General features: G+C 47.8%; 1 protein-coding gene across 4 annotated transcripts in view; it reads right to left on the reverse strand.

Annotated features, from left to right (window-relative positions):
• Nucleotides 1-26,887, reverse strand: part of ZNF618 (zinc finger protein 618) — a 160,238-nt gene that overhangs the window by 18,655 nt on the left and 114,696 nt on the right. For 3 of the 4 annotated variants that reach the window (XM_045563554.1, XM_045563556.1, XM_045563555.1), the window contains 5 exons: nt 26,354-26,392; nt 22,573-22,662; nt 21,719-21,754; nt 21,548-21,625; nt 12,933-13,022 (listed from right to left, as the gene is read on the reverse strand). In XM_045563554.1, the coding sequence (XP_045419510.1) occupies nt 12,933-13,022; nt 21,548-21,625; nt 21,719-21,754; nt 22,573-22,662; nt 26,354-26,392 (333 nt within the window). Of the gene's footprint in view, nt 1-892; nt 1,133-12,932; nt 13,023-21,547; nt 21,626-21,718; nt 21,755-22,572; nt 22,663-26,353; nt 26,393-26,887 lie in introns of all 4 variants that reach the window. The other variant, XM_045563557.1, reaches the window with a different exon arrangement.

The following is a 26,887-nucleotide window of genomic DNA, read 5'->3' on the forward strand; positions in this document are numbered from 1 at the left end:
TGACCGCTGGGAACTTCCTACTGTCTGTTCACTCTTCTGGAGCCAGAGCCCTCTGCTGCATGGACTTGGAAAATGCTGAAGCTGGCAGCCACCCGCTTCCTGCTGGTTCTATCTCTCATGGAGGGGTTTCACGGGTAGTGCCAGGTAGGGGAAGGCCAAGAAACCAAGGCTCTAGGTCAACCACAACCATCCTGTTTCATAGAGAGCAGATCCTTGTTGAAATGAGATTTTTGTTTGAGTTTTCTGAAAGGTGGGAGATGCAAACTCATGCCGACAGTCCAGGCAGGTGACATAAATGGATGAACTGGGCTGGATGTAAGACAGACAACAGTGTGATCACAATGAGAAATGACACCTGCCACATGGCCATTGTGTTGGGGAGGCAATAGGGAGTGGTGGGGACTTTGGAAAACTGGAGAGCACATGCCCTATTAAAGGAGGCAGCCGACTGCTGCCCTTTAGGAAAGTGGGCCCAGGACTGTGAGATCTGACTTTTCAATGTCAGCTAGAAATCAAAAGTTTTACATAAAATCTCCTAATGTTCAAATGTTAATTAAAAAAATTTTTTTAAAAACCTTGATAAGGCCAAATAAAACAGGCCCGTTAGGCCATGATTTGGGAAAAAATATTCTACTACTTAAAAAAAAAAATGTTTGCAAATATCCTTGTAAACCCCTTCTGATTTAGGGGAAGAAAACCTGGCTCAGAGAAGCCACGTGGCTGGCCATGGTCCCAGAGCCAGCCAGAGCCAGAGCTGGGACCCAGATCTGTCCCAGAGCACTATGGGACCTCCTGCCTTGCTCTTGCAACGGAACACCAACCCCGGGCACAGCTGTGGCAGGTGGCGAGAACGGGCGTGGAGGAAGTGTGGGGTAACGGAGGCCATTGGTACCTGCAGTTGCCTTGCTTGCCGGAGATCCCGAATTTGGAGTGCGGAACGTCTGGGTTTGGGTGGCTGGAGGGGTGCGGTGTAAGAGGGTGGCGCATCGGACCACGGAGGCCGGAGCTTTTTTCCCCGACTGGTTCGTCTGGGTCTTCGCTGCCACGAAGCGTGGAGACGGGGAGACCTCTGGATGTGAACACTCAGAGCCCGTGTCTGGATCGTCCGGCGGCTCCCACCCGGGGGCAGTACCTGAGAGGGTCACGCTCTCAGTCCCCGAGGGCCCTCAGAGCGGGCAAAGTGAGTGGCTAATTTGGCCACAGGCCCCCACGTTTGAGGGTTGACACTGTCTCTGCCCAACCTCTTCTGGTGCCACAGAGAGCAAGGACTCTTGCTTCCACCCAGGGCCTGAGGCCTAGAGCCTTCCCCAGCCTCTCGAGGGAAGCCTGGACACCAGCTCACACTCAGTCACCTGGAGGCCACGGGCAGCCCACTGGGTAGGTCACCCGTAACCCTGACCAGCCCAAGAACTCAGCCTGTGACCCATGCCTAGGGCACCTGAATTAGTATCTCAGACCAAAGTGCATCTTCTAGAATGTTGGCTTCTAAGCCGCTTTTCCTCCAAAGGAAGGTGGCTCAGAAGGAATGACAGAAAGCAGACAGGCAGGGGCAGGCGGGGGTTGGTCAGTGGGGAAGGGGGAGGCACAGGAGAAGGGGCTCTGCGGCACCTTGTGGGCCCCGACTGGGAACTGCTGCTTGCAGGGGACAGTGCTTAGCCCAATGTCTGAGGCTTTCACCGAAATAAGTGCAGCAGTCCCCCGATGTCTGGGGAAGCTTGGGACCCCATTACTCAGGCCCCGTCTCCCTTCCCTATTATGCAGAAGCTGGGGTCACTGGAAACTGGGGACTGGTCTCGAGTGGCTTCCACCTCTGGTGGTCTCGGGTGGGCAGTGGCCAGCCTCCTTCACACTGCCCCTGAGCCACCACCAGTGGTGGCAAACCCCTGAACCTGGCCACATTCCCACGGTGACAACTAAAGAGGAGGGGGCAGGGGTCTTCTCACTCAGAGATCACAGGACATCTGCAGCTGTCCCCTGGAGGCAGGAACAGGACTAGGCAGCAAGGGGAAGGGCCCCGCTGGTGATGCCCAGGGGCTCAGAGACCCCCAGGGACACCCTCTTGCCTCAGTGCCTGGCCAGCAGGGGCCCACCTACGGCAGCCCTGGCTGCTGCCTCCTTGCCGCTGGGGTGGAGGTGGCCCCCAAGCTCCTGGCTCTAGGATGGCATCTGTCCTGGGTGTCCAAGACTCCACGCACTGCTTTTAGAGCCCAAATGAAAGGCCTGACCCTCTGCCCCGTCCATCCTGGCAGATGGGGAACAGCTCAGGGGCCTTGCCCAAGGTCCCCCACAAGACCACTCTGCCGCTCTCCGATCACTTCCCTGAGGCACCCAGGGAAGCTCCAGGGACTCGGGGCTGCCCCTTGCTCCTTTGGGGGGGTCACCCACTCCTCCACCTACAGCGGTGGCCAGATGCCAGGAGCTGGGGAACTCTTCAGTCATGGCCCCTTAAACAAGCCCCCGTCAGCCCTACCCCGGCCCCCGAAGGAAACCCCCTCGGCCTGAGTGTGCGGAGACCCAGGCGTCCCTCTCCCCCGAACTCGCGCTTTCTGGCCTGTCGCTCTGAACCAGGACTCCCACTCTCCCTCCTCTTTCTGAGCCAACGACCTCAGAGGCCCCGAGTCCAACCAGGACGGCTCATCCGAGAGTTTCCAATTTTTTTTTCAGACATGGAATAAACCTACACAGCCATGTTGTGATAGGTGTCCAGAGTCCATCTCCGGTTTCTCTGCTGTCCCCGTGTTCGGCACAGTGTGGCGACCACAGCGAGTGGCTCCCTGTACAGAACCAGCACTGAGATGGGAGTGAGGCAAACCTGCCTCTGAATCCCAGCTCTGTTCCTTTTGGCCTCTGCAATCCTGGACTCGACTCCCCTTTCTTGGCCTTGCTTCCCTGTCTCACCCCACTGAGAGCAACGGACGCCTGTCCCTGCACGGCCGGCCTCGCAGGGGGTTGTGGGAGTCCAGGGAAGCCACAGAAGCACCCTGAATGGCAACCTGCTCTCCCGGTGTGAGTAGCTACGGCTGGGATTTTTTAAAGATAAGGAAACCAAGGCCCAGAGGTTGATTCTGGCTACAGACATAATACGTTTGTTTATGGCCACAAGGAATAACATTCAGGAGCTTGAGTGTGCCAGCTACTCGGGGACACCTCTGCATAAGGTCACGTGCCCCCGTGTCCCACTGCCACCCCGTGGCACTCACCCACACATTCTGGCAACCTGGCACAAGGAACGGAGTTTCTAACAATAGTCCCAGCAAGCTGCTTTCCCTCTGAGCCTCCGTCTCCACCCCTGCAGAATGGTTTCTAGGATCCCCTGGGAATCAGACCTCGTCATGGCCTACAATTCCTGCTGTGAGAATCCTGGAATTCCACAAGGGAGTGCCCCTCGTTCCCTGGGGAAGGGAGCTCAGGGAGTGCATGACCTGGGGGTAACACCCATGTGCTCCAACCCCCCTGCCTGGGACTCCCAGCCTCCTCCCGGCCACTCACCTCGCCGTCTGACATCCTACAATGCCTGTTTCTCTTCCAAGATCACAGCCTTTGCACATGCTATTCTCTTGGCCTGGAACATTCTTCCCTCAAATTTTTGACTGCTGGTCCTAAGTATCACACGTAAACATCACTTGCTTGGGGAGTCGTCCCTGATACCTCCCCACCTGGCCATTTATCTCAGTCCCCTCCCGGTTCCCATCCAAGAACTGATCACAGTAACAACACATGGAGAGACCTCTGACCAATGACTCTTTCCCCATGAGCCTGTGCGCTCCGTGAGGCAGGAACTCTGCCAATTTGGCCCACCATGCACTGAGCGCCTGGCACAGGCCCTGAAACACAGTTAGTGCCCAACAGATACTGCAGAATCTGTGAACTGACGCGTGAATGGCCAGCAGAGTGAAACTCGGCACTGCTGAAGTAGAGCACATCGAAGACAGGATGCACGAGGTGACATAATTGTGCCATGACGCTATCTGACATGATATCCTCCCACTCGTCCCAAGGGTGGAAGTTGGAGGGAGCCATGGAGGCTCAGAGAGGTGTGGGCACCACTTCAGGGTCACAGAGTGGGCCAGGATGAATTTCCAGGTTTCCAGCTCATTTCACTCAACGGTTTGCTCCATCCGTTGACCTCAAGTGGAACATTAGCACATTAGCATGCTGGAATTCCTACCTGAGCTCTCACCAAGAAAGTCAGTCTCAGACAGACTGGCTGACTTCCCTTATAAGAAATACACATGCGACATTTGCACCCAAAGATAGCTAAAAAGTCACAAAGCACCGTGGTCTTCTCTTTCTGGAACGCTGAAAATTTAACCAGAGCAAAAAAAATTCAGAAAGCATAAGGATTCAAGAAAAGTAATCATATAACTGAGAGGGTGGAGAGACCAGGGAGACAGGCTCCCAGAAAACCTCCACAAGGTAGAGGGTGAAAACGCATTCAGGGTAAGTGGAATCACGTGCTCACAGGCCGGAGGTGGGAGTGAAGGGGAGGTGTGATGGCAGAGGAGTCAAACCGGAGACTCCTTCTTGTGGATTTTCCTCTTAGAAAGGGAACTGGAACACTTACGTAACTGGTATAGGACCAGCCCTCCTGCCATATTCAACTGCAAGGCTGGACAAAGGTAGTGCAGAACTGTGACTCACGAGAGAAGACAAGATGTGAGACCCTTGGTCACTCCAGCTCTCTGCACCAGGGCGGAGAGAGGTGGAGCCCAAACAAAGCATGCCATCCTGCTGAACCAACGAGGCAGTGATGAGAGTTCAGGGCTTCTGAGGTGGCTCAAATTTTCAGGGCAGAATAACAAAGAGGAAAGAGAATTGTGCAACGAAAAGGAACTTCAGAAATGTGCACAGGGGCCCCCTTGAAGTCTTTGGCTGCATACCAAACTGAATCTGTGCAGAGGGAGTCTCTGCAAAGCTGAGCAGAAAACAGCTACTAGAGGGCTGTGAGCTCAGTGAAGATTCAGAGGTCACACAAGACTAGGAGATGTTTTGGAGTTCCCACCTGTCAGAGAGGAAAGACTCACTGCATACGAATACATCAGGCTTTCAGTTGAGACCCAGAAAGGCCATGCCTTAGAAAAATTACTCTCACCATAGAATAATAACTATTCTAGACTTGCCCGAACACAGCATAAAAACCAGCTTTTGAAGTATCAGGCTCATCTGTAAGTGAAATAACTGCCTGCCAGAACAAAACTCTTTTCAAAAGAAGACAACAAAAATTCCAGTCAACAACACAGTATCTGCAACATGTAGCACAGAATGAACAATTATTTTTCAGGTGAAGCAGGAAAACCTGACCAATCAAGAGAAAAACCAGTCAACAGAAACATACAGAAATGGCAGAGATGATGGAATTAGGAGACAAGGACCTTAAAACAGCTGTTATAAATATGCTCAAAGATTTAAAGGAGAACATGAACATAACAAAGAGAGAAACGAAAGCTATAAAAAGGAACCAAATGTGACTTACAGAGATGAAAAATTTGATAGGTGAAATAAATAATTTACTTAATGAATTTTTCTAATAAAGCAGATTGGACACTACATAAGAAAAGATCAATGAACTTGAAGACAGGGCAATAAAATCTATCCAACCTGAAGCACAAAGGGAAAACAAGACTGAAAAAAAAGAACAAGGCTTCAGTTGATCTGTGAACATTATCAAATGTCTAACACATATGTAATTAAAGTCTCAATAGAAAAGACAAATATTTGAAAAATATATTGGCTGGAAAATTTCCAAATTTGATAAAAAATACAAACTCAGGATCCAAGAAGCTCAATGAGTCTCTCAAACAGGATAAACACAAAGAAAACTGCATATCTAATCAAATTGCTAAAAACCAGTCATACAGAGAAATATTTAAAAACATCCTGAGAAAAAAGACATATTAAATATAGGAGAACAACAATCAGAATGATCTCTGACTTCTCATCAGAAACAATATAAGGCAGAAGATAAACGAATGACATTTTTAAAATGCTGAAACAAAAATTTCTCTGCCTAGACTTCCATATCCAGAGAAAATATCCCTCAACAGAGAAGGTGTAATAAAACATCTTCAGCTGAGAGAATCTTTCACCAACAAACCTACAATATAAGAAATGTTAAAGAAAGTTCTTCTGGAATAAAGGAAAATGATAATAGATGGAACTCTGATTTGCATGAAGGAAAAAAAGCACAGTTTATGAACAGTAAATATGTAAGTAAACATAAAAGGCATTTTCTCATTTCTTAATGGCTTTAACAAATAATTTACTGTTTTAAGCTAAAAGAGTAACTGTTGCATTTATAACAGATGTAGGCACAAAGGTACAAGAAAAGCACAAAGGACAGGGGGTTAATAAATGGGAAGTGTACTGCTGTAAGGCTTTTACATTAATAAAGTCTCTGAAGAGTTTACATTTTACATTATGATGTATCATGATATAAATTCATGGCAGATTGTAATACATTAAAGATGCATATTACAAACCACAGAGTAACCACTAAAGAAAAAAGTTATGGCTAGAAAGCTAAGAGGAAATTTTTTTAAATACTTGATTAATACTAAAGAAGGCAAGAAAATAAGAAAAAATGAATAATAAGAACAAAAGGGACCTATAGAAAAAAATACAGGATGGTAAACTTAAATCCAACTATATCAATAAATTATATTAAGTGTAAATGGATTAAATACTTCAATTAAAAGGCAGGGATTGCCAGACTGGATCAAGGAGTAAGAATAAACTATATGTGCCACTTCAAATATAAAGATACAGACAGATTAAAAGAAAATGATGAAAAGAGCTATACCATGCTAATGCTAGAAAAGCTGTAATGGCTATAATATCAGACAAAGTAAATTTCAGGACAACACGTATCACCAGAGATAAAAAAGTATATTGCACAATTTCAAAAAGGGTCAATGTACCAAGACACAATGATCCTAAGTGTGTGTACCTAATAACAGAGTTTCAAATTACATACATCAAAAACAGACCAAAGAGGGAAAAGACAAATCCATAATTATAGTTGAGAATTTTGATGCTTCCCTTTCAGTACTTTACAGGACAAACCAATTTTTTAAAAAAAGCATGAAAGGGTATAGAGATTTGAACAACATCATCAACGAACCTAACCTAACCGACACAACAGGATTCACTTTTTTTCTTTTTGGTCAACTGGACATGAAACATGCAGCAAGAGAGACCACGTAGGTCATAAAACACCTCAATAAATTTCAAAGATTGGAAATTATACAGAATATGTTCTCTGACCACTATAGAACTAAATTAGAAATAACAACAAAATCTGGATAATTCCCAAATATTTAGAAATGGCATACATTTCTAAATAATCCTTCCTACAAAGAAAATTTCAGACTTGATGGCTTTCCTGTTGAATTCTATAGAACATTTAAGTAAAATAATACCAATTCTATACAAACTCTTCAGAGAATTGAAGAGGAGGGAATACTCTTCCCTACTCATTCCATGAGGCCAGCATTACTCTGATATCCAGTGTAGACAAGGACATTATGAGAAAAGTACAGTGCTGGTTGGAATGTAAAATAGCAGAACCACTTTGGAAAACAGTTTGGCTGTTTCTTAAAAGTTAAACATACACCTACCATATGATCCAGCCATGCCACTCCTAGGTTATTTACCCTAGAGAAATGGAAGCATTTGTCCTTCCAAAGACACATACACAAATGTTCACAGCAGCTTTATTTGCATTGGTTCCAAACTGGACACAACCCAAATGTCCTTCCATATGTGAACAGATAAAGGAATTATGGCATGTATATCTATTATGGCATGTATATCTAGACAATGGAATACTACTTATCATCAATTAAAAGGTATGAACTACTGATGCATGTAAACATGGATGAATCTCAAAACAATAATGTGGAGTGAAAGCCAGACCAAAAAAAGTTCATCCTGTAAGACTGCATATATGTAAAATTCTAGGAAATGCAAACTAATCTACATTAACAGGAAGCGGGTCAGTGTTTGCCTGCGGATGACACGGTAAGTGAGGGATTATAGAAGGGCTCGAGGAGACAGGGGTGGTGGGTATGTTCATTACATTATGGTGACAATTTCATGGGTGCACATGTAGGTCGAAACTTATCAAACTGTGTACTTTAAATTATGGGCACTTTATTGTATGACAATATACCTCAACACAGGTTTAAAAAAATTCACCAGATGGTCTTGATCATGACCATGATTAAAACATCACTGATTGAATATGGGGCACTCTGCTAATCTTAGGACTGTAGTTCCCTACCCTTGAGGGGGCAGTCTGGGGAGTGATATTAAAAGCCAGTTTAAAATCCTGGGGAATTTTAGATAGAAGTGGGTGGAAAACATGTTCTTGAAAACAAATGAACTATACACACTACCCTGGCTCTTTAAGTAATTTAGATGCCTATGCAAGAACTTGATTGTGGTGATTGTTTCACAATGCATATGTATATCAAATCATCCAGTTATGTACCTTAAATATATCCTATTTAAAAAGAAAAGAAGCTTTGAAGAAGGAAGTCATTCTGTGGCAAAGAATAAACATCCTCATGTTGTAACTTACTTCACTTCATTTCACGTTTGACTTTCTGATATTCTTAATAATATATTTTAATAAAGTATAGGCACAGTGACTTATTTTTTTAAAAACCATGTAATTTACCACCCTAACAAAATAAAAGATAAGAATCCATAGAATCATCTCAATAGATGTAGGGAAAAACCGTGTGACACGAATTTATAATAAAAACTTTCGGAAAACTATGAATAGAAGGTAACTTCCTCAACTAATAAAGGGCATCTATGAAAACCTATTTTAGCTAACACACTACTTAATAATAAAAAACTGAACTCTATGATCAGGAACAAAGTAGAGATATCCACTCATTTCTTCTACTCAACATTGTACTGGAGGGTCCTAACCAGAATAGTGAGGAAGAAAAAAGTAATAAAGAGAATACAGATTGGAAAGAAGTAAAGCTGTCTTTATTAACAGATGACATCCGCATGTACAAGGAAAATCCTGAGAAGCGTACAAAAAATCTATTAGAATAAGTGAATTTAGTAAATTTGCAGGATACAAATTCAATATACAAAAATTGCTTGTTTATATGTAATAGCAACAATTGAAAAATTAAATTTAAAAATCACAGTACCATCAATAAACACATGCAAGACTTCTCTGAAAAGTACAAACTATTGCTGAAAGAAATTAAATAAGCCCTAAATACTTGGAGAAATATACTATGTTCAAGGACTGGAAGATTCAATATTATTGCAATGTCTATTCTCCCTAAAGTGGTCTATAGATTTGATGTAATCCCAAACAAAATCCCAGTTGGATTTTTTTGGTGGAAATTGGAGAAAACTAACATTTATGTGGAAAAATAAAGTTCTTAGAATAGCCAAATTTTCTTAAAAAAGAACAAAGTTGAAAAACTAAGAGGAGCTGATTTAAGACTTACAACAAAGCTTCAGTAAATAAGAGCATGTGGAATTGGCATAAAGATAGACAAACAGATCAGTGGGAGAGATATAAACTCACACTTACACATTTAAATACTTTCAGCAAAGGTACAATGCAATGCAATAGGAAAAAATAATCTTTCCAACAAATGGTACTGAACAACCAGGTATCTGTACAGAATAAAATGAATCTCAACTCACACCTCACATCGTTCCCAAGAGTTAACTCGAAATGGACCATAGACCTAAATGCAAAAGCTAAAACTATAAAACTTGTAAAAGGTAAGGAAGGAGAGGCTATCTTCACCATCTCGAGGGAGGCAAGGATAGCCCTGAAGTAGAACCCAGAAAGCACTAACTATAGAAAAAAATGATAAAGTGGACATCAACAAAATGAAAAACATCTGCTCATCAAATGATACTATATGCACATCAACAGGCACGCCAGAGACCAGGTGAAAATCTCCATAATACATATATCTGACAGACAACCCAGACCTATTTGAATAAAGAACTCCTACAACTTAATAATAAAAAGACAAACAGCCCAATCAAAACACAGGCAAAAAGGCCAAAACAATTTCCAAAGTAAAATATATAAATGGCCAAAAAAGCAAATGCAGAGATGGTCAACATAATTAGGAAAATACAGTCATTTTCATCAGGAAAATACAAATTAACACCACAGTGACATACCACTACCCATTCTCTAGAATAACTAGGATTAAATAGCCCGATGCTACCAAACACGGGCAAGAACACACAGCAAGTGGCATTCCCAGACATGGCTGGGGGGAGTGTAAGATGCTACAGTCATTTTGGAACATGGTTTGTCAGTTATTAAAAAGTTAAACACACTATCCCCCATGGCCCAGTAATTCTACTGCTTGGTATTTATTTATCCAAGAGAAATGAACACATGTGCCCACAAAAAGCCTCACACAAGCATTTTCATAGCAGCTTTATAATAACCTAAAGCTGGAACCAACCCAAATGGATAGGTAAATGGCCAAACCAGCAGTGGTATTTTCATACAGTGGAATATTGCTCAGCTGAAAGAGAATGCACAACCACTACATACGATAACATGTTATGAGTCTTAAAAACATTTTACTGAGCAAATGGAGCCAGACATAAAAGAATATATATTATATGGCTCCGTTTGTAAGAACTTCTTCTATACTTGACCCATATCCTTCTCGATACTCTCACCAGGCCCAGGGTCACAAGCCCTGGCCGTGGATAACACCTGATAGAGCCCCAAGTCCAGTCCTGGCCTCCACGCAGAACCCATCAGCCCACAAATCTCTAGATCCAGAGGCCACCACGGGGGCTGTCTCTTGGGTCAGCTTTGGAGTTAGTCCTCTGTTGGGTCTAGTCTAAATCTCTCATGCTGTATTTTAAACACAGATGCTCCTAGAGTCCCCAGACTTCAGTGGGCAATAGAGAGATTCAGTCAACAAACAAATGCAGAAGGACAAAGAGAGAGTCCACAAGAGAGGGCAGCAGAAAAGGAGGAACAGAGAAAGAGAAGCAGACTGACCTTCAGGAAAGCAGCACCAGGCTGTTGGGAAGAAACTAGGGTACAAGCGACGCACCCCTTCCTGCTGTACCATGTGACATGTGATGCGGGACAGCTTCACGGTCAGGTACGGGCCTGGAACCGGCCTGCCAGGATTCAAAGCCAAGCCTCCCCCTTACTAACCCTGTGACTTTACTCAGCTTATTCCGGAAGAGCAGAGGCGGCACTGAAGATATTCTCCAAGGGCTGACACCGAGGCTGCACTGGCCTCGGACCTAACCCCCAGTGAAAGTGCATCGCGGGTAGCATGTGCTCTGGGCACCACTCACTGCGTCACTGGAGGGCACGGACACAGCTGCCCCCCCCCTGCCCAGGGAAAGCTGGGTCCCCAGCGGGGCCCGGGCTGTGGAGCTGAAGCCCAGCTACAGCCCTGATGCCTGGCAATCAGCACCATGAGTGGGTCAACTGGACGAGTCGGTACCCACTGAGTGGAACCTCCACGTCCTTGCCCCACACAGGACCTGGCTACGTGGAGGGCACTCAGTGAACCATGCACCCCCAGCTCGGGTGGTGGGATGGCTTCGTCTAGTTGGGCCACAGCAGGTGCCTGCCTGAGGATCACCTCACATCGGAGCTGTCTGCAATCCAGACCCGGGGCTGGGAGGACCTCGAGAGCCCTCACAGATGGGAAACTTGAGCCCAGAGAAGGGGAGCAACGGTCACAAGGTCACACAGCAGTCAGGGGCAAGCTAGGATGAGAATCCCAGCCCAGTGCTCGACCTCGGCACTGGAGCCATCGCCCCTGGGGAGACCCCTCAGCCCCTGCCACTCTGCCCAGCAGAGAGGAAAGCTCTGGACACGTCTCCTGCCCGCCCAAATACCCTGGGGGAAGCCACCTGCCTGTGCTGCTGTTGTCAGGTCTCCAGGAGGGTCATGGGCCTTCCCAGACTTGGGAAGTGGCTTGAACCCCCAGTGACCTTGCATAAACTCTCCCCCTCTCTCTGGACCTAAGTCTTCCCCCATCCATAGAATGGGGCGTGGGATACCGACAGCTCTGCTGTGAGACACACTCCCAGACAGGCTCCCAACATCCAGCCCTGCTGTCCCAAGACTCTGCACAAGTCCCACCCCTGCCAGAACTTTGGTTTCTGCACCTGTACAAGAAACGGTGGAAGACTGAAGCCCCCAGCTCGTATACTCAGGGATCTGAGGATGGATACCCCTCTGATGCCCAAGAAAGGGAGCTGGGAAGTCAGCAGGCAGGCCCACAGGCATCAGGAGGATGGAGGGCCAGGATGTCCCCAGGGGAAGTGTCCTTAGAGCCCTTTCCCTCCCCTGCCAGGGGAAGAGTGAGAGATGGTGGGCCAGGGACAGGCTGGGGCCCGCCCAAGGTCACAAGCAGGCCTGGGGCCCCGTGGGGATTAATTCCCAGGGCTTCCAGCTCCCATCTGTGCTCCTGCTCCCTCCTTAGCTTCCCACCAACGAGGAAAAAGAGGAGCTATTTAGTCTAGTTAACCATACCTGTGGCGTGGGTTCTTCCTGCATTAGTTCAGACTGAAGATGTATCACAGGGCACTGGCTTTGGGCGTAGACATACAGGAACCACATGATTTGGAGGTGCCCAGAGGAGGTGGGGACAGGGCCGCTGAAGAACTTGGACAAGTGCTGCCCACCCTCCTAACCCAAAATCCACATGGGCCTAGGCCTCTCTGAGTCCACTAAAGGAGGGCTCTGCCTCTGCTGGCTTAAGGGGACAGAGGGGGCTTCCCACCTCTTGCAGCCACTGCAGGCAGGTGGCCCTGGGTCAGACCTGGACGCCTAGGGGCTGACCCAGAACCGAGCTCGTACTGCTTTCACCATTCCCTGGCCGATGGCTGGCCACTCCACTCTGCCCGCAGCCCCTTCCCCAGCCAGAGGAGGTACTCACTGATGGGGGCGTGCAAGGCCACGTGCTCCTGGTAGGGCGTGTAGTACTTGTACTGCTTCCCGCAGAATTCACACGTGTAATTGCCAGTTTCTGCCCAAGGAGAGGGACATGTAAGAACAGGCACCTGCCCCACCCAGAAGCATCAGCATCTCCCACCCCCCCAACACACTCCTCCTCATTCTGGGCCCCCCAAGTGGAATCCACTCTGACTCTGGAGTCAGAACGCCTCCGTTCACATCCCAGCTCGGCCACGTCGACCTGCGTAACCTCGGGCAAGTCTCTTAACCTCTCTGTGCCTCAGTTTTCCTATCTGTAAAACGGAGGTAATAACACAACCACCTCATAGGATTGCTGTGAGGATTAAATTTATATGGCAAGTGCTTAGAACAGTACCTGGCACATGCTGTTCTCCCTCATCGCTCCCCCCCCCAGCCCCGGTGCTCGAGAAATGCCTGGGGACCTGAGCTGACCTCCAACAACAACCATGCCAACAGCCCTTTTGCAAGCCCTGCCCTCTGCAATGGTCGCATCTGGGTCCCCTCATCTGCAGGACCTTCCCTGTCCCCAAGAACACCCCCACCCACTGGTAGCAGGGGTCACTTCTTCCTCTCGGGCCCCACCACACTTTATCTTTACCTCTCTTTTGGCACTGCCTAACTTCTTTCTTCTTAAAAATGTCTGATGTAATATTGTTCACTGGGGGAAAATTATAAAATACGGATAAATACAAATATAAAATTTAAAAAAAAGAGAGAAATTTCAAGCATCTGTAATCCCCAAAGAGTAGTATCTGCCCGCTTGGGGTAGGGCCTGCATCCTGCCATCTGCCCCGCCCCGCCCCGCCCTTCCCTGCATCTCGTTGGGGCCTGCTCCTCCAGCTAATTCCCCCTATCTGGCTCCTGTGGGCCCTGAATTAGCCAGACCTGATCAATATCCCCTTTGTAACCCGGTGTAGTCAATCGACAATACCTTTGTGGACGTCTTGCCAATCAATAAATATCGATCTCTACTGCATTTATTGGCTGCAAGGTTCCTACTGGACTTTGGAATTTGCTGAGCCAGTCCCCTACACCAAGGGACATTTAGATTGTTTCAAGAATTTTTCTCTGTTAAAAAAATGCTGTGATCCACATCCCTGTAGAAATTTTTGCATGTTCCCTCATTAGTTTTGCCCATTATTGCAAACCAAAGATTATCTCACATCATCTTTGCACAGTATTTCCTCAGGAAAAATTCCAAAAGGTGGGAAGAGGGGATGTATTTTTAAGGCTTTTGATAACCGTAGCACCATCATCCCAACCAGAAAGGTGTGAAAATGACTTTCTGCACACTGCAGCCAGCATTGAGTATCAGGATCTTCTTAAATTTTGCCTCTCTGATGAGGGGAACTATATTGCACTACTGATTTTATCTTCCATTTCTTTGATTTCTAAGGAAATTAACTATTTTTCGTGTTTAATTAACTACAGGTTTTCTTTTGGGACTTTCCTTTTGTGTTTACAAACAGTGCTTCTATAGGTATATTTACCTTTTTAAAATAATTAAACTCTTTGCAGATTTAGGATATCAACATTTTGTTATATATGTTACAATTAATTTTTTTCTTCACTGGTTTCTCAGTCTGTTTAGGGTTTTTTCCCCTCCCAATATAGAAGATTTGGAATTTTTGGTAGTTAAGTAATTTTTGTAAGTGATTCACGAACACTGGAAAAGGAATATTATTTGCTATTTGTTGTATGCTTCATAGTTGTTGGATCAACTGTATCAGTTACACTATTTAAATTCTATATAACCTTGTCTGTCTACTTGCTCTGTCAAATACTAAATGTTGTGATAAACCCTTCCATTACACTGTATTTCTAAGTTTATTTTGTATGTTTAGATACAGCGTCATTTGGTGGATAAAGCGCACGGGATCAAAGTCTTCACTGTGAAGTGTACCCTTCATTAACACGGAACTATTTTCCAACAAAGTGCACCTCCAAAGTCTGGTCCCTGGACCAGCAACATCATCTGGGAAGCTGTTACAAATGCAAATTCTTAGGACTTATCCAAGACCAAATGAAAGAAAAACCCTAGGGGCTGGGTTGAGCAAACTGTGTTTTAACAAGCCCTCCAGAAAATTCTGATGCATGGGAAAGTTTAAGAACCAGTGTTTCTAACATTTAATTATTCTGCTTTATCAGGTCATCTGGCACTAATATTAATTTGATAATTATTTTGTCAGGTCCTGCTTTCTATTGTTTGCATGTGCCTAAAGATACTTCCCTAAATTTTTTTGTACTTTCATTCATTCAACAGGTACGTACTGTGTTAAGTTCTGGCACAAAATGCTGAGCAAAAACAGGTACAGCTCAAAGAGCTTATAGTCTAAAAAAGGAGACAAAAATCAAATAATGACCCAAACAAATTTGAAACTGCAACCATGATAGGTGCTCTCAGGAGACACATACGGTGCTATAAAAACGCATGATAGGAACTTTAATCGAGTTAAGGAAGAAAAGAGAAGCTCAAACGCAGAGTGGAGTAAGGAATTAACCTTGACTCTAATAAATGATTAATAACTGGATTATTTTAAATCAACCTGACAATCTTTGTCTTCTAATAAAGGAGATTATGCCATTTGCTTTTATTGCTGTAATTGATTTGGTTTTATGACTCTTTTTCATGCTCCACCCTTCTGATTTGCTCCCAGTTTTCAGCTGTTTGATATATGAACTCTTTGCTTTTCCATTATTCTCCAATATTCCATTATTTTCCAATATTCTCCACTGTTTTAGACAGTAGATAAGATATATTTCTCTAATTGTTAATAGCCAAGTGGGAAATGATATCTTTAAGTCTATCACTAGTGAGAAAGGTAGTTTAACCCAGTGCTTCTCAAACTTTAGCATGCGTAAGAAACACCCAGAAAGACTGTTACAACATAGATTGTCGGGCTCCGCCCCAGAGATTCTGATCCCATAGGTCTGGGGTGGGGGTCTATGAATTTACATTTCTAATAAGCTTCTGGGAGATGCTAATCTTGCTGGTCTGGGACCACACTAGGAGCAGGACTGGTTTAAAACCTACTTCACTGTATCCTTCACCAATTCCTCCTCTTTTTTAAAAACTCATTTTTAATATTATAGAAAAATCTTTGTCTTTTGCATTCAATTTTATAATCAGATTTGGAACATTTTAGACTTCTAGTTTATCTGGTTTTAGTATTCACAAGTCTTCTTACACTACAAATTCCTCATAATTGAGCCTATAAACGTGTTCCACAACTCAGTTCATCAGAGGGTATCTTCAAACAATTTTGTGAAGGCGGGTACACAGGAAAAGTAGCATGTTTTTGAGCCCTTGCTTTTTTCTTTACACGCAAATCACAACTTGTCCAGATATAAAATTCTTAGATTACAACCTTTTCCCTTCAAAACTTGTCCATTATCTTCTGGGATGTAGTATTGCAGAGAAGTCTGAGGCAAGTCCATCTTGAACTTATGTATAGGTAACATGCTTTTTTATACCTGGATGCCTGTATAGTTTGTTTCCTTTATATTTATAGTTTTAAAAAGTCACAGATCTATTAGGTCATTAAATATGAAATATCTTATTTCAAATAAAAAGTGTAGTTTATTATATCTCAAACAAGCAGCAGTACAATTAATCAAAGCATGAGACTCAACTATCAACACAGTTTTGCCATCGTAACAGTAGCTTGTTTATGCCAGCAGCGAAGAAGCCTGGAGAGCGAGTGGCAATGAAATCATGAAAGGCATTTTGCACAGCTTGTTGAGAATTGAATATTTTTCCTTGCAATAAGTGGTCCAAAGCCTGGAAGAAGGAGTAGTCAGTTGCTTCAAGGTCTGGTGTACAGCGGATGACAGAGAATTTCCAAGTCCAGCCTCTGTAGTTTGAGCAGCATTGTTTGTACAACATGTGGTTGAGCATTGTCTTGCTAAAGGATTGGCCTATCTCTATTTACCAATCTTGGCTGCTTAATCATAAGCATCCTCATCAACAAATGGTTGCTGCAGACATCTGCTGTAATCGACTGACCAGGTTTCGTGAAGCTGTAGTGGATAATACCAGCGCTGGACCACCAAACAGATACCATTAGCTTTTTTTGATGAATATTTGGTTTTGGACTGTGCTTCAGCATTTCGTCTTTATCCAACCACTGTGCTGAATGCTTGCCACTGTCAAAAAGAATTCATTTTTCATCACACATAACAATACAGTGTAGAAATGGTTCGCCTTTATGTCATGACAACAAAGACGTGCAAGCTTCGATGATGTCTGTGTTGACGCTTGTTTAATTCATGTGAAACCGATCTACCCAGCTTCTTTACCTCGCCAGTTTGTTTCAAATCGTCCAATATTGTTGGAATAGTAACGTCAAACCTTGCTGCTAATTCACATGTAGGTTGAGATGGATTCACTTCCACTACAGCTTTCAGCTCATCATCATCCACCTTGGTCTCAGGTCGCCCACATGGCTCATTTTCAAGAATAAAATCACCAGGATGGAACTTCTCAAACTATCGACATACTGTGTTTTCATTAGCCACATCCTTCCCAAACACTTCATTGATATTTTGAGCTATCTGTGCTGCATAGGTTCCACAACAGAACTCGTATTTGAAAATAACACACATTTTTGACTTACTTGGTTTCACAAAATGGCTCTAAAAAATGTGAAAGACAGTCACAAACCAAAATGTGTGTTTAAAAGACTGGGGATGTCCCTTCACAATAAACATAAAAGAAGTGTCAAAGTGAAATGTCAGAGATATCAACTGTCAAACTTAGTACATAAGGAAATTGGACATTTCATACTTAATAATCTAATATTTAGGTATGGGTCTCTTTATTACTCACTCTGAACCATGATGAGCCTTTTATATCTGCTTATACAGGTTTTCCTTTAGCTGAGCAAATTTTTCTTCTAATAGATCTTAGGAGTACAGCTTCTGCCCACTTGTCTACAGCACCAATTTCCTGGAACTGGCCTCCTGTTCTCCATATTTGTCATGTTTTCCTCTCATTACCTTCATTTGTTCAAGTCTGTTCTTCACATCACTAATTCTATTTCTGCAGACCAACCCTGCTCTTTGCTATCTATAACGTAGGTTTTAATTCTGTTCTTGTTTTCTGCTTCCCTGCAATCTTTCCTCATCTCACTCCTCTCTTTGCCTTTTTATCTTATTTTGTGGCGTTTTCACCATAGACCTTCAGGCTCCTTTTTCACAAGGGAAAAAGGAATCGTGCTCCCACCCCAAAATTCGTATGTTGAAACCTCACCCCGCAATGTGATGGTATTTGGAGACAGGGCCTTTGGGGAGTAATTAAGGTTAGATGAAGTCATGAAGGTGGGGCCCTCAGGATGGGGTGAGTGTCCTTTTAAGAGGAGATGCCAGAAACCTTGCGCATGCACGTGTGTGTGCTCTCTCTTTCTCTCACCATCACGTGAGAACACATGGCTGCTACCTGCAAGCCAAAAAGAGAGCCCTCACCCGAACCCAACCAGGTTGGCACCCTGATCTGGGACTTTCTAGCTTCCAGACCTGTCAGAATGTCTGCTGTTCACATCACCCAGTCTATGGTATTTTGTTATGGCAGCCTAAGTGGACTGAGACAGGTCATAATTTCTTATACACAATTGAGCCTGTCAAACAGAATTTTCTTCTAGACTTTACAGTAGATCATTTTCAGAGGCTCTTCCTGACTCTTGTAAATTCTCTTTTTCTTATGTGGAATTTTCACAGTTCTCATGTTTTTGTTTTTTTAATTTTTCAAGTTACTCTTTCTTACCCAGGCATAAAATCAAGTCACCTATACATGACTTCAGACTTACTCTGTTTCAACAGACAACATGAATGAATTCTCTGGGACCCTCCCTGTGCCCACGATCATGGTAGTTAATTCTCAGATCTGCAGCTGAAGAGCAAGCTGATGCGCAGGCTCCTAGGGCCAACTCCCTCCTTCTAGCAGGATCCTTCTGCTCTGTCATGGCTCTGGCTTTGCCTAATTCTCTAATTTGCTCAGCTGATGCTGACGTCGAATGTGTACCTGCCGGCACGCACTGCTGCAAGGGTGTTTCCTCTTCCTCTGACCTACAGAGCTTTACTTGGGGCGACTAGTGCCTTCAAAATGCAGGGTGCCTCTACTAGCTTCCCTTGTTTTAGGTCTATGTTTTTAGGGTCTGTGGCATTGGCCTGCTGACAAGAAGTGGCAGAGGCCCAGGCAGCAGCATTCTTGTCTCACAAGGGAGCTCGTGAGTGGTAGCACCGAACGAGCTCACACGGCTCCCGCAATCTCAGCTCCATCAAGGCAGGAGGAGCACGCTGGCAGCCAGACCCAGCTGGGCGTTCTCAGTGCCATTCTACACTCCTCATACTCTGTGATAATTCCTCCCAGGCCCTAGCGCCAGCCGGCTGTCTGTCAGACTGACTTACTGACATACAGGACAAGTTTCACCTTGTTCTGCACCTTCTTGGGTAATTAACAGGTACCACTTATTTAAAGCTTTCCAGGCACATGTCAAGGACTAAGCTAATTCCTTTACAAATATAATCTCACCTAAACCCCATGACAATCCTAAAAGGTGAGTTTTGCTGTCATCGCCCCATTTTAGAGTTAAAGAAACTGTGGATTAAACAGATTAGAAAACTTCCAGGACATCATGCAGCTCTTAAGTGTAGAGCTGGGACTCGTATTTGGGCTGGCTCTAAAACGCTTGCCCGTGACGCTCTCAGTAACATCTCTCACTTACTGTAACCTGAACAGGAGCCAGGTGCTCGGCCAGACACTCTATCCCTGCATCCTCCAGTGGCCCTAGAGAACTACTAGATGTGCTTGTCCCCAAATTACAGATGAGCCAAGGGACACTCACAAGGGGTAAGCAGTAAACTGGTGATGACGCATTCGAACCCAGGCCTGTCTGATTCCAAAGCCTACAATGACAACACTATAGTCAGAAGGGTGGTGCTACATTGGGTCCGCTGACAGAGACTGGACAGATACGGAAGCAGGTCACAGATCCCTCTGTCCCTGTCCTGTATCTGTCTACGAACGTCTGTCTCTCCCACCAGACTATGAATTCTTTGATTGCCGGGAACATGACTGATTCACATCTGTACTCCCCCAACAGGGTCTAACTTCCAAGCAGTTTGAATGTCGAGGATTTCGTCATTTTCATTTTTTAAGATTATTTTGATGCTCCTATTTATCGAGTGTTTACTATGCATGTGACAAGCACTGTGCTAACCACTTTATAGACATTATCTCATCTTCAGTTTCCTGGATGCTTTCAGAAGAGTTAAGAAGAAAACAAAGACTCATGCTCTGACCACAGACAAGGGAGGAGGAAGAGAAAGCATTTGGGGTGGGGGGTGTGGGGGGGCCCACCCAGCACCTTCCAAAGGCAGGGACAGAGCTCTGCCCTCTGAGGAATGTACCCAACTTAGTGTTTCAGCACCTCTGCTTTCTCTACTTGTTTGATGTTTCCGTGTGTATTTTTGCAAGCTGCCTTAGATCCTTGTAATGAGGCAGAGACCATAAAGGTCTCTCTCTCCTTGCTGGTAGTAACTGAGGCACAGCAAACAGAAGGATGAATAAGCATGGACATTCCTGCAGGGCTGGGAAGGACAAGTCCCCCTCACTTGTGGTCCCACCACACCTGCCCCAGGCTGAGCATGGGGTCCTCCCAGCCCATCCTTCCCAGGAGCCACACTGGTCTTCCTAAAAGGCAAATCTCATCGAGTCCCCTCCCCACTTGTAAACTCTCTGGCTCATTCCCCTCTGGATGAAGTCTAGATGCTGCCTCCTGGCATTCGAGGCTCTCTAAGACCCGAACCCGTCATCGATTCTCAGAACGAGCACTGCTCTCCTGCCTCTGCGTATGACATGCAGGCTCATGCCCGACCCTCGCCCCCACTCTGAAAGTCTCCTGCAGCTCCCTGCACTCTCTCTGTGTTGTGCCTCTGCTTGATTGTATACTGTCCCCATCCCCAACCCCAGTGTGAATTACCCAAGGGCAGGGCCACCTCTGTCCTGGTCACTGCTGCGTCCCCACAACATTCAATACAAGTCTGCCGGGAACAGGCCAGTCACGTGTGTGGCTCCTGCTCTCAAGGGGTTTTCCTGGGACAAGGACAGAGTTATCTAAACGTGGCTGCCCTGGACAGCTCCATTTGTTGGTAAACCCCTTCAGATGACTATAACAACAGTTATTTTCTGAGCACCTACTATGTACCAGGCACTGTGCTAACAAGTGGTTTACATCCATGATCTCATTTAATCCCCCAACAAACCTGCGGGGAAATGTCACCCTCGCTCCACAGGCGGGGAGGCTGAGGTTCAGGAGGGCTAACAGACCGCGAGGGTGCCCAGCGCACAGCCAGTGGGCCGGGACTCAGCCCCAGGCCCGGCTGCCTTCACCGCCCTGACCCTGGCCCTGTGCTGTCCTGCAGCTGCTCAGAAGCCGAAGTCCTAAGACCGACCAGCCTAACTGACAGGTGGGTGCTGCTACAGGGTGAGTGATGCCACATGCCCTCCCCGCACCCCAGCAGGTGAACCCAGCCCTGCCGCCCCCACCCACCCTTGGCCCCAGAGAGAGTCCCGCATACTTGGCCCGATTTTCTGGAACGGTTCCGGGGGCTCCTCCTTCACCTCGTCAGTGGCCACGACACCTTGGTCGAAGGGGTCTGTGGGAGAACACATGGCCCTTAGCACCGGGGGCCCCCAGGTCTCAGGGGCCCATCCGGGGGTGGGGGAGGTGAGCAACCACGAGGACTTACCTGCCCGGTTCTCAGGGGCCCCTTCCACGCTAAACACTGAGCCCGGGCGGGAGGCGGCAGCCGCAGGAGGAAAGAAGCAAACAGAAGCCCCGTTAGTGCCTGCCTGACCGCTGCTCCGTGTCTCCATCCCAGGGAGTTTCCCTCTGGGGCCGGGGAGGGCTGCCCGGCCAGCGCGGAAGCCCCAGGGAGCCAGGGGCAATGTGAGGTCACATCGCAGCCAGGATGCAGGCTGAGGACAGGCTCCCACCCCGGGGCTGCAGGTCCCCAGCATGCACTTGAGGGGCCAGGGAGGAGGGAAAGGAAGAGATTAGGAGGAGGGACAAAGAGGAGGTGGGAAAAAGGGTGAGCCAGCGAGACCAGTGGCAGCCTGGTTGTCAGGGCTCAAGATGGGCTGGGGGTGGGGCCAGAGAGGGAACCCCCAGGGTTCTTTCTAGGTCCAAGACCCTCTTTCTGGGATTTTTAACACTCTTAAAACGTGTTACCTCAATTTATTTTTCTAATTTCTACCTCTATAATCTAAGAGGCTAAAATACCATGATTCATTTTTAAAAACTGGTTTAATTTCACCAGAACATGTGAATGCTAAAATATCAGATGAAACTGTAAAATGACTCAATATGAAATCCCAGTATTCTTCTGATTTTGACCTATAAAAACGGCGATTTCACTTGGGTTAATCTAAATAGGAGCGTATGTGGAGTATGACGGGGGTGTTCCCTCCCCTCGAGGTTCTGGCTGCTGCTGGACCTTTCTCTGGGTAGGAGGGAGGGAAGGCGGAAGGTAGGCTGGGGTCTGGTGACCCCAAGGAAGGGCACCTCTTTGCACAACTACAAGGACTGGGGGGCCTGACTCACCATCCACTGCGTGCAGGTCTCGGTGCTCTTGGAAACAGCTGTAGTACTTGTACTTCTTCCCGCAGATGTCACACGTGTACCTGAAATTGTCTGCAAGGGATGGAAAGATGCACGTGGCTACCAGGGCTTCCGATCATTTGGGGTGGGGTTTTTCTGGCCGGATCATCTGCCTCAGGAACCAAAGATGGGACTAGCCCAGTCTGGCCCCAACTGGATGACCTCATGTAGACTTGGTCCCTGAGCCCGTCTGCACCGTGGCACTGCCCAGCTCTTCTGGACCAGGGAGGGCCACGGCACGGCCAGTACCTGGAACGCCCAGCCTGTCCTCCCCTTGTGCAGCCACTGCTGCCCTGTGCTGCTTCCTGGGTCCACAGGGTGGACACTGGGGTGTTCCGAGTCCTCTGTGGAGATCCAGACCACACAAGGGGACCAGGGAGCCTGGAAGTGACTCCCCAGCCAACCCCCAGCCCCGCCCTGTGTAGGCGGAGCTCCTAAGGGCCTGGTTCATCACTGGTCCCACAGACCCTCACAGAAGTCCCAGGAGAAGAGTAACAATCACTGCACCACCATGCACAAGGCATCACGACGTGCGAGGTGCCAGGCCACGCTCTTCCCCTGCATTGCCTCAGTTACTTCTCACAACAGACGGAGGAAGTAGTCTCTCATTTTACATGTGGGGAAACTGAGGAACAGAAGGGACCTGTCCCACAGCTTTGGAGATGGCACCCAGTGATCCTCGCTTCCTGGTGTTCACACCCTGCGTGACTCCTTCCCTGTGAGCCTGGGCTGGACCTCGAGACTTGCTTCTAATGAACAGACAGCAGTAGAAGTGGGAGAGGTGGCGGGGGTGGGGAGAGGGCTGCAGACGCGCTGAACCCTGGGGCCTCTGCCCCGCTGGTGGCTCCAGGATCCCACGCCTGGCTCAGGCCTCCTTCCTTTCTCATGGCCAGTGATCCAGCCGAGACTACAAGCTCCCCCATCAGGTCCCATGCGGACGCAATCCCAGCGTCTCCTACGCTGACCAGTGCTGCTCGAGGTCCGCTGCCACCTGCCCTCTTGCTCATCTCTGCCACACACCTGCCCGGCCAGCGGGCCGCCCTCACTCCAGGGCCATGAGAACCGCCAACCCTCTGCTGCTGAGAAGCACCCCCACACCACGACAGCCACTTGACCTGGACGGGGACCCCACTCCTGGGCCCTCCTCAGGCCGCAGTCGATTAGGGCAAGAGAGATATCCTCAGAGGAGGAGGGCAAAACACTTTCTTGTCAGTGAAACCCCACGAGAGCTCAGTGTCTCCGGGAATGCCACTGCAAACCCACTTTGGGAGGCGGGCCCTGGAGTCAGGCTGCCTGAGCTCAAACCCAGCTCTACCATTAACAAGTGCGAGAGACCTCAGACACACTCCCTAGCCCCTGGGCCTCAGTCTTCTCATCTGTAAAATGGGAATAATGACAGATTCTTCGGCTCCCAGGTTGTAATAAAGGAGCATAATGCCTGACATCTAGTAAATAACCTTGTAAATGTTACCCAATATTGTTTACAAAGTGCATCAACATGACAGCAGCAAGAGAATCCCATGTGGGGCTCATCTCTTATTTTGTTAGTTGAGAATGGGTGAGTGGATATGTCTTTATGCTTCTATGTGTGACTGTACTATTTTCCTAATAAAAATAAATGAAAGGACTAGAATGTGTGAGACCTCATTTCTAGGCCCACTCCCACCACTAACAAGCTCCCCCTCTCTCTGGGACTTAGTGTCCTCATCTGCAAAATGGGTAGGCTGGACTCAGTCCTCTCAAATTGGACCCTTTCGGCTCCAAGACCCCACGGCCAGGCGATCTGAGCAGGCGCTGCTGGCCTGGGTCAGGGTGGGAGTGTGGGACTGAGAATAAAATAGAGCACACCGACCCCGGGGAGAAAACTCCACAGGCAGAAAGGGAAAAGCGATGGAAGAACTAAAAATACCCCCGGCTGCACAGCCCTCAACAACCGGCAGCCCGTGCACGGCGGAAGCAGGCGGAACACAACGGCTCATTGAGGGGCTGCCGGAGAGGCCAGGGGCCCAGAATAGCCGAGGAAGGAAAGATAAATAGGGAAGTTCTTTAAATGTGTGGCTGACCGCAGGCAGACCATGGGAGCCAGGAAAGAATGGCGCTATTGAGGGACACGGGAGGCAAGGGCCGGGCCGGGCCGGGGCAGGGCGCGGGCCTGGGAGGGGAGGGCCAGGCTTCTGCCTCCTCCCAGCTGGGGGCTGTGGCAGGTGTCTGGCCAACCTGGGCCTCGGATTCCCCTGCACAACACGGAGGAATCGTCGCAGCCCTGCCTGCCTCTCCTTTGGTGAAGAATCCAGACAGAGTGTGGATGGGAAGTGCCTCATAAGGAACACCACTAGGACCAGGCCAGTTAAAAACCTTCTTCAGCCACAGGCACCTCTTCAAACTGCTTGGATTTGGGGTTTTGCGGGTACTATTTATCATCTTAAAAACTATTTGTGGTGGAATAACAAACACATAGAACAGGGATTGGCACACGATGGCCAAATCCTGCCCAGCACCTGTTTTGGTCGGGGATTCATTTACATCACGTCTCTGGCGTATTCCTGCTATAAGCGCAGGGCCGAGTCGTTGTGACGGAGACGTCTGGCCTATCAAGTCTAAAATACTCACCAGCTGGCCCTCGACAGAGAAAGTATGCTAACCCCCGATATAGAAAAGTCTACAAAGCATAAATGGATACTTCAGTCAATTTCTGCAAACTGCAAACACGCGTGTAACCAGCACCCAGCTCAAGAAACAGAACACAGAGGCCCCTTCCCCAGGGCAACCACTCTTCTGACCTCTACCAGCGTTCGTTTCAGCTGCTTCTGCACTTTCCGTACACGGGACCTCACAGGATGAACTTCTGTGTCCGGCTTACTTTGCTCACCGTGTTTGTGAACATGAGTCATCCATGTGGCCGTGTGCGGCTAACGTGTCGTTCTTTCTTACTACCGCACAGGATGCTTCGTGTGAATGTACTTGTTCATCCCTCCAACTAGCACTGGGCATTTGGGCAGTTTCTGGTGTGGAGCTGTTAGGAACGGTGCGCTAAGAACACTCTAATTCACGTCTTTAGGCGGACGTGGGCACACGTTTCTGTGGACACACACCCAGGGCAGAACCGCTGGCTTGTGAAGCTCGGTGTTGTACACCCACCTGCAGGCTGCTCCCCAGGCCCTTGGGGTCTGGAGTTGGAAGGAGGGCCTGTGTGCAGCAAAGCAGAGCGCTGTCCCCAGGCGGCAGGCCCCGTGCCACCACAGCTGGGATAAGGCACCCGGGACAGTTCACCAATAAGCAATTGGTGCCCGTGGCTGTGGTTGTACATGAGATGACTCTGAAGCAGCATTTCCTAAAAGTCAGCTACGGAGCCCCAGGGTCATGAGTCAGCGTCAAACAACACAGGAAACTGCACACGCTGGCTTCCCACTGGGGACACACAGGCACATCTGCCAGTGAAGGGTCCCAAGACGTCCACTGCAAAGAAACCCACCCATCCCAGGACAACTCAGGTTGCCCAAGGTTATGCAGCTAGAGCAGCCTTTCTTGCCACGGAACACACTTTGGGAAGGGCTGCTCTGAGGGGCTACGCTCCAGTCTCACAAGGAGACTGGCCCAAAGCCTGGACCCCAGCACCGTGTCTCTCAGCGGCCACTCAGGGCAGTCCAGGGGGAGGGGACAAGCGTCTTCGCTTCCTCCCCCCCAGCCCCCAGCCCCCACCAGCCACAGGGGGAACAGTACTCACTGCTTTGGGAGGCTCCCTCCCCCGAGGTGGCTTCAGTGTCTGCAGAGAGAGAGGGGAAGGCGGTGAGTGGATGGTGAGCCGGCACCGAGGGAGAGCGGGCGGGGCGGGCGGAGGCCGGAGGGCCCGGGAGGGCTCTTCCCACGGGAGCTGCAGCGGGAGAGCCTCACGGTCCTCCCCGGGCCCTGACGTCAGCCAGGCCCCGACCTGTGCCTTTCCTTCCTGCCTGCCAGGCTCAGGGAGAGGCGGCAGCCATCCCTCCTGTGCCTCAGTTTCCTCATCTTCAGAACGGGAAGCAGCCGTCCGGTCCCTCGCCCAAGGTTGCCGTCAGTAACACATGTGATGACTTGCACATGTGCCCCATGGGAGCTGCTGACACCGAGCATCGCTGATGCGTCCTGGAGGACTAAGGCCGTGGGGGCAGGCGGCAGCCCCCCAGGGGAGGCCGTCCTGCTGGCTCCCCTCCGCCCTGTGCTCTCCCACACCAGGCGCCGCCCTTCTCCTGCCTGGCACCCTCCTACCGAAGGACAGAAGAGA

This window comes from Lemur catta, chromosome 10 (assembly GCF_020740605.2).
Source record: "Lemur catta isolate mLemCat1 chromosome 10, mLemCat1.pri, whole genome shotgun sequence".
NCBI classification, from domain to species: domain Eukaryota; kingdom Metazoa; phylum Chordata; class Mammalia; order Primates; family Lemuridae; genus Lemur; species Lemur catta.